We start from the raw sequence: 13,882 nt of genomic DNA on the forward strand, positions 1-13,882 counted from the left end.
AATGCTGCATTCTCTGGGCTGGATTAACTACCCAGTTGGCTTCTCAATGGTGAAATGTACCACATTACACAGAGTGTAATGTGATTACTATAGAAAATGGACAGACAAAAGAGAGCATGAAAGAGGAATGGGAAGAAAAAGCCTCTCATAAGTGGATGAATGGGTGGATAAAACTGCATTAGTGGCAATATCTGATTCAATGAGATGCATTTTGAAGCGATGTCAGTACTTTTTAGATGTTCAAGTGTTCAGGGAAACTAATTTACAAGCCATATCCAGGTTCAATTCATATGCAGAAGACTGGGCAATTTATGGATATAGTTTTTAACCAACTATTAATTATAGATGGAAATGATACTTTACATCGCCTATGTGATCTTACATCTGAATTGTACGCATGTAATGATTCAGATGGATATATCATGCCCCTTTAAAGGACACTTATTTGATGCAATAGGCTCAGCTGTGTGACTAACCACCTCTTCAGGTTGAAAATCCATCACTGCGTTCACTCGAAGTACTTAAGTGCACTAGATTTCCTCGAATATTCATGAAGTTAACAATCACACTCATTCGATGTGCAGGTTTACTAGTTATCCTTTAATCTATGTGAGAAAACAAATGGAGTCATAACTTAGGATCATAGTACCTGGGGGCATTTTGAGACAATGTCACTGGCTTTTTAGTCTCTCTCTCTCTCTCTCTCTCTCTCTCTCTCTTGCAGTTTCACTGCCACATTAAAAGCCAATAACCGCAGCCATCAATCAGAGTTGAGCTTTTAGAATAATCCAGATAAGTGTGAAAAAAAAATATTGTAGATAGATAGATCTTTTATAGGGAAATTTCTCTTCTCCAACTTATTGATGTATGTTCACAAGCTCATTGTTTCGACCCACAAATAAATGTACAGTCTGTAGAGCACTTCTCTTCGCATACTTATGTACATATACTTAATACACACATAAAGGCCACACATTTGCTTGCCCAGTGGACTAAAGCCCATTACTGCTGGCAAACATTTGCACTTGAGGCCGGCGCCTTTGTGTACCCTCTCTCTCTCTCTCTGTCAACTGAGGGTCAGTTTGGCGAAGGGTGAAAAGGACTTAGAAGAGAAGCGTAACCAACTTCATCAGTCCAAAGGCCACATCTCCGGGCCCCAACGGCCTTTTAGCCTGAGGAGAGTCCTCAGCTTTAGAAATCTACCTGTTTTTTTTTCCCCCAGCCTCCAAGAAAATGGATTTAAATTGAACAGATGTGGAAAGATGTAGTACACATGACCTATGAAAAGCGTTTTTTTTTTTTTTTGGTATTTCATCACATCACATTTCATTACAATTAATATCCTCGTGAGGTCATTAATAGTGTTTAGCGTCCTTTTGTTTGGTTTCTCTTTTTTCTTTGTTTTTCAAATTGCAACCGGTGGTGTAATTCACCCCTCTGATTGTTTTCACTTTAACTATCTCTACAGTGATGCAAATATTTCCAAGGTTAAAGCAATTATATTTCATTAATTACAATATGCAAGCAGGACTTCAATGAAAAATTTAGGCCATTTTCAAAAAAAGTGAAACATTGTGGAACCAGATGTGTGATTTTATGGTACACTGCACAGATGTGTATGGAACAGGTTGGTGATTATGACAAATGTGAATACAGCTAAAAAAAAAAAAAAATGGGGCTCAAGAGCAGAGTGTCTATTAAAACCCACCCACTGTAAACAGACAGAAACACAGTCATACGCTTTACCCTTCCACCCATCTTCCGCTTCAACGTCCCCACATCTTCACACATCAAGGAAGAGCCTTTTAAAAATGCTGTGAAGCACTTAATTTCACTGGATTATTTTAATTATGTCCCCTGAGGCTTCTTGTTTTTTTGCTCCTGGGGTGACATTGCACTGTTTGCCTCAAAGTAAAAAAAAAAAAAAACATCCACCATCCTGACCCTGATACCACCCGCCCTCATTTGTTTCCCATCTGTAGCTCTTCAAAGAGAGACACACACACACACACACACACACACACACACACACACACACACACACACACACACACACACACACACACACACACACACACACACACACACACACGCACACACGCACGCGCACACACACAAGAACAAACACAACGGTTTTCTTCAGGGGCTTGCAATTAAGAATTCAAAGACCTCAACTTAGATTTACTGCATGTGGTCTAGTCGGAGACATATTAATAATGTGTAGCTGACAAAAACAACCCACGAATACACAAGTCACTTGTTATCCTGCAGTAGTGCATGTCACTAAGTTCAATTTAGAGAAACATTAAGATTAATAATTCAAATTCAGTTCATTTGGACAAATTCCAGGTCCATGATGGATCTGAGATCTTCTCACACAGTATGACCCTCCAGACCTCTCAGATCAGCTGGTTCTGGTCTACGGAAGCTTCCTATAGTTAGCAGTGAACACGGTTTAGATGCTTTTAGCTTCTACGCTGCTCACAACTGACACAAAGAATAAACGCAATACTTTTAAATCTAGCTTGACGATGCATCTGTTTGCAATTGCTTTTAGTCACACATCAAAGCTGCACTTTACATCATTTACACATTAATTATTTACATTTTTATACAATTTTAAGTATTGTATTTTTCTCCTCCTTTTACTTTTTTGGTCGTATGCTTCTGTTCACTGTGTAAAGATCTTTAAATATCCCTGTGTATGAAATGTGCTACATAAATGAACGTGTCTTGCCCCAGAAGGTTACTGACAATTTCCTGAATGCTTTCATGCCACTGCACTCTGACAGATCACACTCAAGTGTTGGCTTCAGATAGGAAAAGGTGATCTTTACCTCAGAAACGTTTCAATTACTCATAGTCATTTTTCTCCCTCTCTTTTATATGCAATGCTATTCCTTCACTGCTGCATAAAATTAGTGGCCTGTGAAAGGTCACTTTGGTCCTTCAGTGACTGTTTGTGGTACCTCCCCTACATATTCTTTGTCCCAGTAAAAAAAAAAAAAAAAAAAATTGGTCTGAGGATAGCCATGACGTCAGCTCTTTATAGAGAACAGTGTGCAGTGATGCACATTGCACCTTTTGGTTGTTTAAAAAAAATATATATATATTGTTTTAATTGTAGTTTCATAGTTTTAGATTGTTTATTACGTTTACCCCCTTAACCTTAGAATATAAAACAAAACAAAAATGGGTAAAACGTGATGGTTAGATGTGAAGAAATTAGTATTAGAGCCCTATTTATTCGTACCAAAAAGCTTGGTTTTGGCGTAACCTGGTTTGCTGAACTCCGGAACATTTACAGGGTGGCTGAAAGCTGCTGAAAGGAAGCCAGTTGTCATCTTGGAGGATTGCTGGAGCATGGGGCTAGTTTGTCTGTAAGCGCTTGAGAAAACACAGTGCAGGGAATGTGTCACTTCTTATGGCCTGACAACTGGCATCCATCGGAAATGGCTTGGCACTACTTATCCATAAAATTAGAGTCTGTTTAAATATACAATGTCGAATCCACGGAATGATTTGCTACATAATCCATCTCTGCTCCTGCGGAGACAAATATGAGGCAAGCTTTTCCGCTCCGTGGTTGAGGGCAAAGACAATTATGTGAAGTTTATGCTATAAAGAAATAGGACAGGCCCAAGCATAGTTTAATTCTCTCTTGGTTACAGCTAGTCGAATATGTTGCTTATTTGATTTTCCAGTCCACTGTTCCCATCTATATCTTTTGATTTGTGCTACATGTCGTGGAAAGCTGGCAGCTTTGGAGATAGTCATCTGCAAATGCAGTCATGGTGATATTTTCTTGTCAATCTCACGTAAAATCTACATCATGTGTGTAGTAGAAGCATCAGAATCGCACACAACCATGTTCCCTCACTATCTACACATTGGCACTAATCTGACATGGCCAAAGCCTGTTTATCACTTTTGCCATTTTTACCATCTTTTCAAGTCCGTGCAGCCTCAACATGATAACTATTGGCCATTTTGCTGCAGCACTGCCATTTAATGAATCGTTCCATTGCCTAGTGGATAACAGAATGAACAAATGGCTTTCTGTGTTAGTCGCTGCCACTGCCTATCCTATCAGATAATTAACTTTTTGCAAATAGAGTGCGCTGACTACCAAACAGAGTAAGCCTGCACAATTAGAATAACTTATCTATGTTCTTTCTTTTTCCCAGACGTTAGAGGAAAAACAAACAAGACAAACAAATCCAAATTTCATACTTCTTGCTTGACTGTTTTTTTTTTCCTCAAATGGCCACACACGAATCGGCCCCGGATTTGTGTATTCATACACAAATGAACAAATAATGAATGAGCGGAGATGAAATGAAGTCTTGGCCACTGTATTATTTTGCATTGCCGTTTGACAAGACGATGCCCAGATGTTCAGAATTTCTAACAGGAGGGTCTGGCGTTTTCCACTTCCCTCCTCCTCTTCTTCACTCTTTTTCCTATGTATTTTTTATTTATTTATTTCACAGGCGGACGCTCTCACACCGACAGTGGTGCAATACAATATTTATACGTTTCCTTCTGTTTGGTTTCCACCGCAAAGGGAGGTGTGCTTTCATGTGTCTGATTTGCCACAGCAGCGACTCAGTTCCAGCTTTTAAAGTGTTGGGGGCCGTTTGAACAAAGCCATCTGTTTGAGTGGGCCGTTTTATTAAGTGACAAACTGGATCCCTCTACCTCGCTAATGTGTCCCGTGGGAGATGGCGGGAGCTAGTGTTCGTGTGTGTGTCTGGCAGAGAGACAAACACGGTAAGAGAGAGAAGTAGAGAGGGCGCAAGTTTTCATCTGCAAATATCATAATAGACCACAGAAGAGACGACATGGCCAATGCAGCTGTCATTCCACAACTGAAAGGTCTTTGCCTTTATGAATCTACAATGATAATTGAATAGGGAGCCTTTCAACTTCCATCTCATCACATGAAACGCGAGCTAGGAAGCCCAGCACTGTTCCATAAATAACCATTTATACTTATTTAATGGAACCTTCCGCAATTTTCTGTTGTCCCACGTCCCTCGATTTATTCATGTCCTTCTCCCATTTGCAATTCTCCCTCCATTCAGCGAGAATATTCTAACACCCTTGAGGGTGTGTGTCTGTGTATGTGTGCACATGTGCATGATAGGTTGCGCCTGTGCACCTCTGGAGCCTTATTCCTCCCCTGTCTTGTCAGAGAATCTGTCAGTGCATTGAATGTGGGACAGGAGCATTAGCCATTCTTTTTGAAGCTGTTGCTGTTGTCTGTGCAAAAGTGCCCTTGCTCCTACAGAGTTATACCCAGAAGCTCAGGCCTTCCATAAAAGCGCCACTGAGCATGAGTAATACACACTGACTGGGGTTAAGAAAGTCCCATTGGAATATGATTTTTGCAACCTTAGTCACTGGGCTGAATATTTGGCAAAGAGAATCCACGAGAGAGCTTGTGTATTATAATGCCTGCTGTAGTTTTCCTGCCTTTGAAGCCATGTTGTAAGTGATCATATGCATTTATTTATTCACAGTAGACTCTGTGCAGCTTAGGAGCCAAATAAGAGAGCCTGACCATATCTCAAAATAGACCTGCAGCCCCTACTATCTGTAAGCAGTCTCAATATTAACGTGTCATTAAGCTGCATTCTTGTATATTCTATTAAATTAGTTTTACATAATGACTGTTTGGAATTTTGCTCAGAGAGCACATTTAAGCGGTTAGGAAGGGGGAGCAGTGTGGGAGAAGGCTTGTATTATGAACTTCATTATGTGTGACAAGCAGCACAATATTGATGGAAGAGTGGGTCCCCATCATTTCACTGCATTAAAACCTCTGCAGTGAATTAATGTACTATTCCTGATCCAGTAATTAACAATCATTCGGGGGCCATATCCCTTTTCAAGTAATCACTAATTGCAATAAGAATTTCAGATTCCATTTAAGGCAAGATTACCGATGAGCATGCAATGCAAATCAGCCAACAGTTCTAATTAAGCTCCGATTCTTTTTCTTTCTTTCTGCCTAGACCCTTTGTGAGCTCATACAATGTGGAGTTTGTTTCCTCTGCATTACAAAAGACATTTTTTTTTTATCATTATGCTGCAGATAGAGAGCTGTGTAATGCCCCAAGAAAATAATTTCTGCTTGTGTTTGTTCAAATGATTAGCATGTGTGGTTTATCTTCGCTCTAATTTTGTTCAATGCTTTTTCATTGTTTATCTCTCTCTTAGCGTGCCGGTTTTCTTTTTGGTATGCGAGGTCAGATTTTCTGAACTCTGTATAGGCAGTTAATTAATCCATAGAGTGGCTGTGAACATACGCAGCTGCATTTAAAATCACCAACAAACCCACCTGTCTCTACCTTTCTGGACTTAACTACAACGATAAAGATACTGCTGCTGTTTGACTCACAGAACACTTAAAAGGATTATATGATGTCAAATGTCCAAAGTGTACAGTATATCCTGCATGCGTCACTTTTACCCTGGCCCAACATTAGCAGCCCCTTCCAGTCCAATTTGCATCGCTTGCTGCCATTGTGACAATTCATCAATATCACAGAACTGATATGCTGCGGCTTAAAGATGTCGAATGAGGTTAATGGCATCTTTAAATGCTCCTTTCTTCCACCCGTATGTCCAAAATGGAGCACGGTATTTGCAGACTGCCACCCAATGTGTTAGGATTAATTATCGCCCTCCACAACCCCACCTCACCCTGCAAGTTAAAGATTCAGAGAGGAAATGGCCCCTTTCATGCAAATTAAATTGAATATGTCAGTCAGTATAATTGTGAAAACCGAGTCGTCTTGGACTGGTGTCTGTGCCGAATAGAAGTTCCAACTAAAAGTCATTTTAATAATGTTCTTCTCTCCACTCTTTGATTCATGCTCTTTAATGGCTTGGCAGATCAAACTTAAGTCCATGGAGGGATCCCGATGACTTGAAAAGTTCTGGCCATTGTGAATGAAACCCAGACTCGAGTCTCTTTGAGAAAAGCGTTTAAATGCAATGTTTGGCGACGAGTTAAGCCAATATCAAACAAGCTCGTAATGAATGCAGATCCGCAAGATGCTCTGAACCAAACTATGACGACAGAAACATATGAAATCATTGGTCCCAGTCTTCACAGTTATACCTTCCACTCAATTTATAGTCTGACCCTCCAACAGGTGCTTAATGTGGAGGCTTTTTATTTACTGCCATTCCAAATTTGCACAGCTATGTGCAAAGTACAGGATTTGGTTTAATGATCTGTTCTGCCCACATTTTACTGATGGTTTCTATTTAGATTTGAATTTGCTTTTCCAAAATAAAAATTAGTATTCACTTAATAAACATATTCTGATTTGGCTTTTAGTTCTAGTGTTAATCTGGAAGGAAAAACAAATAAAAAAAAACTGGTCCATTTTTATTTCAGTTCAAAGCCTCCACTGCTGCCTTCCGTTTTTTCAACATCCAAGTTTGACCAAATAAAGTCATTGGTATGAGTTTTTCTTTCCAACTGCTTTCCCCCTAATCTTGCTGTTTTGGACTGGTATTTATTTTAGACATATCTGCCTTTGTCAAAAATATGCTTGAATAATTATTGGGTTTTCTTTTTCAAATTAGATCCACGAACACAGTTACCAGACTTTAAACATGTTCTTTTTATCTCTCTGGTAATGTATTAAAAATAATATATTTAGTATGGTTTTTTTTAACTGATAGTACATCTATTCCGTAAGTCAAAAATTTGAATAATTGTTGTATATTATGAATGCTGACATTTGCATGGGAGTGAAGAGAAAAACGTTTAGCCAGAGCCTGGAGGAGAAAAGGTCAATGTGCCTGCCATAGTGTAGTGAAGACATTTTAGGATAATTACCTAAAGCAACCTGATGGATGGAGCAGACCAATTTATTTAAATGGTGTAAGCATTTTACAAATTAAACATAAGAAAAGTATACGTATGATCGTGTACAGTAGCAGCAACTAATACTTTTCATCTTCAGCCCACATTGTGAAAGGCTTCCAATTTTCATTTATTTTTATGAAAAAAACGATATTTAAAGTCATGAAAGAGTCTGCCCCCTCAGCCCTGTGGACATGGATGTTCTGAAGAACAGTAAAGCCGTTAACTTAGACACCGAATTATTAACGTGGCATTGATCCATGAGAAATGGAGCAGTGGGATGCTCTGAAGAGCTTCCTCTTTTCTTGTAGCAACGAATGAGCAAGGCTACATAAAGACCACAGGAGAGGGCAGTCACAGGCCCATGTCACTAAACTTTCAGCTTGTGACAGATTTTACACTTATCATTTGTTTGCTGGTGACATCTTCGTACTGAATCAACAGGTGCCGAGAAACAGTATTAATTCATGTAGATTATGGTGACGTCTCAAATGAGATGCACACAAGCAGCTGAGGTAAAAGGATCCTCTTTCAATTTAGACTCATTTTCAAAACAATGCCCACACGCTATTCCCAATGCCATTCCATGTTAATTAAATTAATCTTTATTCAAATTAACATGATTACAGACAAACAAATGGCAAATAAATCTTGCTACTTTCTTAGTGGAGGCTTTTCACTGTAGTGGATGTTGTAATTTTCTGTTACGATCACTGAAAAATCTGGGCTCCGCGGTGAGGCTTCTTTATGGTGCATGAGTTTGCACAATGTTTGTTCACAGACCGTATCTTTTTATTCGCTGTCAAGGTTCTAGTCGTGGCATTGTTCGGATAAAACTGAGGTTTCAATCAGCCTCTGTCTACCTGAAGCCATACGAGGAGTCTACCAAAATGGATGTTTGTCAGCGGCAGACCTAAAATGGGGGCATGATGGTGATATCAGCGGCCATGTCTGTGAAAACACCATTACCTCCATGTCACGCCTCAATCACTCCCCATTGTGCGATGACTCCCCTCCCGCCCCACACCACCGCCCGCCTCCCCTCACCTCCGGAGCTGATCTCCCGTACATGTCGTAGAAGTCTATTACAGCCAGCATTGGGAGACGCATCGAGCCATAATGGATTGTCCCGGAGCAAAAACAGCCCCAATAGCATATCAATTACCCATCAGCACCCTCTTGGCTGGATGCCAACGTGCACCACACCCCAGCCAAGTGAATGAGATTAGGTGCAAATGCAGATATAATAGTGCTTTTTGCCACGTACAAATTACACAGTCAACACTCAACTCTGCTGCCCACCTGTCGGATCTGTCAGCTGGTGAATGAGAGAAAGACTCGGAGAACTCTGTGTGTGTGTGTGGGGGGAGGCGGGGGGAGGGGGGTTGTTAATGTCTGTGTGCAGTGGAGGCTTTGTGCCTGTCATGAGGAAATCAGGTGATTTCCCAGACTCATTTGCCCAGTGGAAACCCAGCTGCTTGCCTGTTTATCTGTTCGCCCTTTTGATTGCTGGCCACACATCTTATGTCACCTCCCCGCGAATCCTGCAGGTTAATTTGTCCCCTCGCCCGGAGCGCCGCCGCCGCCGCCGCCGGGCAGTACAATCTGGGAGGGGAAATCAGTCGGCGCACAGGCAGCCACGCGAACAAGCACAATGACACATTCTCACACACACAGATGAGGTGGTTCAGATGGTTGGCATTACTGCAGCTGTGTGGCCCCTAATGGCCCGCTGAAGTGATTGATAAAAGGCAAACAGTTGCTCTGTGGGGGGACAGATGGAGCTGCACCTCCCACTGAAGCTGGCACTTAAGCTTCACAGGCAAATACTGGGAGCGGGGGTCTGACTTAGCACTTTGACATTATTGCTATTGAAATTATAAGAGCCTTGATCATCATGATAAAGCTGGGATGTAAATCTCACAATCAAAATCTCATCAGGGAGAGACGAGTTCCTTTGATTACTAATCGCTTTCATGTGTTTTGATTTTTCTGCGATTGTAATAGAGACGTCAGCTCGTGAACAGGAGCAGATTGTCCTGGGGGGGAGGAAAAAAAAACAGAACAACATTTTTGGAAATGAAAGAAAATAGAGAATTGTCACAACGTCTGACAAAGCCCGAGTTGTATTGGGGAAGAGTTTCACCGTAATTCTAAAAATCAAACTGTAGGAACGGAGTGGCGAGCCTTCTCACTGTTGTGAAAATCAGAGCCAAATAGTCGCGTACAGGGCTGGAAAAGCCACCGGAGGAGATGGAAACGTCCATGAGATGTCCACACAAAGCAAACACTGTTCCCCCCTCGGCTATTCTCTCACCTCAGCTCCCCCACATTTTTAACATTTTTTATCCTCATTTTCTTTACACTTGACTTGTTGTGCTGAATTAAAGGGCCAATTAGGAGCAACAGAATGCTCACACTGACAATCAGAGCATTTTGAGGCACTTATCAGGTGCATGTCTCATTTGCGTGGGGCGCCACCACCGTTCCAGTTGGTGCTGTTGTAGAGATTAGTGACGTGTGCAAGTGAACTGATAGACAAGCTTATGTTTCTCTAAAAAATAACTTTGGGAAATGTCAGCATACGTTGTGAGAAAAAAAATACGAAGAACCAATGCAGACACAATTAACGTTTCACTTTTTTATGAAAAACAAATGATGATCCGAGATAAGCTCTTTTCTTCCTTTCCAGAACTTTTTCCCTCATTTAGCAGCATGGGAAATGTGTTATTCAATCACAAGTTACTACAACTACATAGTTACAAGGCAAAGGCTTTAAAAAAAAGAGTGAATTGGTTTGTAATCTTGTTTGTGACCTGCATTGAGAACAAAAATCACAGTTATCACGACAACAATGTTTACGGCCACAGAAGTAAGACGCTGTCTTTCTTAGTTGGTGGTCTTGACACAAGTCAAGCTCTTTTTCAGTATAAATACCTCACACCCAAACCAAAATTTCCATTTTTAGAACATGACAAACAAAGTATAATGTCTTTATATCCCTTCTTTCTTTCCTACAACAAATACTTTCCCATTAAATCTCAGCCAGTCATCCTTCAGTAAAGCTACTTAGAAAATACTTCCAGGGTCAAGATAATATGTTTTGTACATTCTGCTCCCAACACCTCTGTCCTTTTACTTCTGATCTCAGCAGCTGATCATCTGTTTCCACTTGCACAGTAAAGTCAATATAATCTCTTGTCTTGATCTCCAAGGAAAATCCTCTTACAGGCCACATGCTTAAATGTGTAACTTTGTTACTTTCAAGTGTGTGTGGCTTGATAAAACAGATGAATTGCTCCGTCTGCAATGCTTAACACGCACACTAACTATTTTTTTTGGTTATCTGTTATTCTATTCCTGTCTCTCTCCAGCACCACCAAAGTTTTTAAGAACCCCCAATGACCAAACAGGCGTGCAGGGAGGTGTGGCATCCTTCATCTGCCAAGCCACAGGAGATCCACGGCCGAAGATTGTGTGGAACAAGAAGGGGAAGAAAGTCAGCAACCAGAGATTTGAGGTATTAGGTCTATTGTTCTGATGTAAAATGCTCGACAAAACTGGAATGCTTCAGCACTGCTTTTGGCTCTGCTCGCACATAATCCATCGCGCCAAGCCCCGCTTGCTTGCTTTTCGCCCTGACTTGCCACCACGCATTAGCAGATCCTAATAATCATGCTGGCCAGGCTTTTAAACATGCATGAGTTCTAATGAGCAAGTACACAAAATATCTGGGGACAAATTTGGAATCAAATAAAAGACAAGGAAAGAGCAATTGGATGGATGAAAAAACAACAACTTGTGGTGTGACCCAGATACCTACATTAGCATTACGCCACATTTGCCAGCTTCATGCAAAGTGAAAGGGAAAGTAGCGCTTTCACTTCCCTATATCCTTTTGCTTTGTGGCATCTTTAGCCAATGCATGTCCAACTCTCCTTATTTTGGCTGAAGCTTTGATTCCTGGTCAGCTTTAATCTGCACTTGGGCTCAAAACCCATGAGAAATAACACATCATCGTAGAACGCTGATAAGATTTCTATTAAATTTTGTGTCAGTCCAAGGGACTATCATGATGTCGCTTTTTTTTTCTTCACCTCGCTGCTCGAGATGTCATATTTGCTTGCTACTACACAGCAGCGACGGCTTAACGGAGCTCCGAACCCTCTTCCCACCTCGTCTCTGCGTCTCACGCCCACAGAAATCTAATCTTATCAGAGTTCATCGCGTTTGCATCGCACGTTGTGCTGAATGCTAACACACCCGCTTCCATCCCTTCATTGCCTCACAGGGCTTGGTGGCTGCCGCCATTCGGCACTCATTCAATCACGCACTGCCGCCTCATCTTCTAACAAAAACCCATTTCCTCTTAGACGTCTTACAACTTCCTTTCTAATTTGCTCTTCGGGTTTGACTAAGAAAGGAAGCTGTTTTTACCATCACCCGCTGACAGCTTGAATGCCGACACCGCTGCAGCTTGGCCGATGAAATGTTAAAGTGTATTTTTAACCAACACATGCTCGGATATATTGTGAACTTTGAAACTGTTGGTAGGCCTCGGTGTGTTTGTGTGTGCGAGTGTTTGCGTACGCGTGTGTGTGTGTGTGTGTGTGTGCGCGAGTATGTATGGAGAAGGGGTCTCAGGCCTATCTTTATTCAAATCTACCTCTATGCTTAAAAGACATTGAGTTATGACACAGGGCTTTCTAAAATCAGTGAGTATACAACACGTAGCATGCAAAAAAAATAGCTGAATAAGCTACAATAAACACCCGTTTGTGAGCATTTTTATGTGTCGTTCGTCCAAAACAGTCGGTCCTGTCTTTTGTACCACTATCTCACCTCATGGTACAACTGTTTGTAACCGTTTATCAAGCCACCTTTAACTGTTCGTGCTTGTTTCTGTCCCATTGACACAACTCCGTGTGATAATAGAGTGTTAACTTTAAGAGTGGGACACATTCAGAAAATTTACTCCACAACCCCGATATCCAAGCGAAAAATTGTCAGACCAAAATAACCTCCCCATTCTTAAAGTTAGTCAGCCACATCAAATATTTTACAAGCCAATGCATCGAGTTAGATTATACTTTAGGTATAGTTCATTTACCAGAAGACAGCACGTCTGAACATAAGACACGACATAACAACAACCAATCAGCTATGTTTCTGGAAATCAAATACTGTCAGTACCTACATATTGTCTATAAGCCATCCAATACAGATCCTGAAGTTAGTGTTTGTACATGAACAGTATGCACAGTAACAACAATATTCACAAATGAACACAAAGTCAATAGAGTTCAATGTAAGGGAGGCAGCAGCTTTAGTTTCTGTCATCGAAAGCACATTGTGTCAGTCCTCATCAATGTTGTTTAGACAAATGTCCTCGACAGTCTTGGTTTTTTTTGTTTGTTTGTTTGTTTGTTTGGTTTCAGCAAAAGGTCCCGCACCCATTGTGAACCAAAAAATCTCCTTTAACATATCCTGTCTCTCGCACCTGCAGGTGATTGAGTTCGATGACGGCTCTGGTTCAGTGCTAAGAATTCAGCCATTGCGCACGCCCAGAGATGAAGCCATATATGAATGCGTCGCCTCCAACAGTGTTGGAGAGACGAGCGCTACCACCAGACTCACTGTTTTACGTGGTAGGTCCTTCTTAACAATCCCCAAAAGAAAAAAAATATATGCACACACCCGCACCACTAACTCGCCCTTTTCTACCAACTAACACAGGTAAGCTTGCATTTTACTGTTTTCTGTCTGTCGTGTCCTCTTTTCTTTGTTTCTCACCCTCGTTCTACACAGTCAAATGCAATATGAGACTCTGGTTGCACTCACGTTTTGTATTCTAACTTGATAAGATTTAGTCCATTAGCCATTTAGCCAAGTAAGTTTCCGTCTCTAACTGACTTAAGTCATTTGCATACAGATTTTCTGACACAATAATTAAGATGCCAGTTAAATTATGCAAATAGCCATCTATTCCTAGCC

At 41.0% G+C, this 13,882-nt stretch overlaps 1 protein-coding gene across 39 annotated transcripts in view; it reads left to right on the plus strand.

Moving 5' to 3' along the window:
• LOC138624711 (receptor-type tyrosine-protein phosphatase delta-like) overlaps positions 1-13,882 on the plus strand; it is a 350,030-nt gene that overhangs the window by 268,870 nt on the left and 67,278 nt on the right. For all 39 annotated transcript variants that reach the window (XM_069705103.1, XM_069705107.1, XM_069705104.1 and 36 more), the window contains 2 exons: positions 11,263-11,408; positions 13,395-13,536. In XM_069705103.1, the coding sequence (XP_069561204.1) occupies positions 11,263-11,408; positions 13,395-13,536 (288 nt within the window). The remainder of the gene's footprint in view (positions 1-11,262; positions 11,409-13,394; positions 13,537-13,882) is intronic.

The sequence above is a fragment of the Brachyistius frenatus genome, unplaced genomic scaffold (genome assembly GCF_029030835.1).
Source record: "Brachyistius frenatus isolate BFR_SWC_R1_liver_20210118 unplaced genomic scaffold, ASM2903083v1 Contig_54, whole genome shotgun sequence".
NCBI lineage: Eukaryota > Metazoa > Chordata > Actinopteri > Embiotocidae > Brachyistius > Brachyistius frenatus.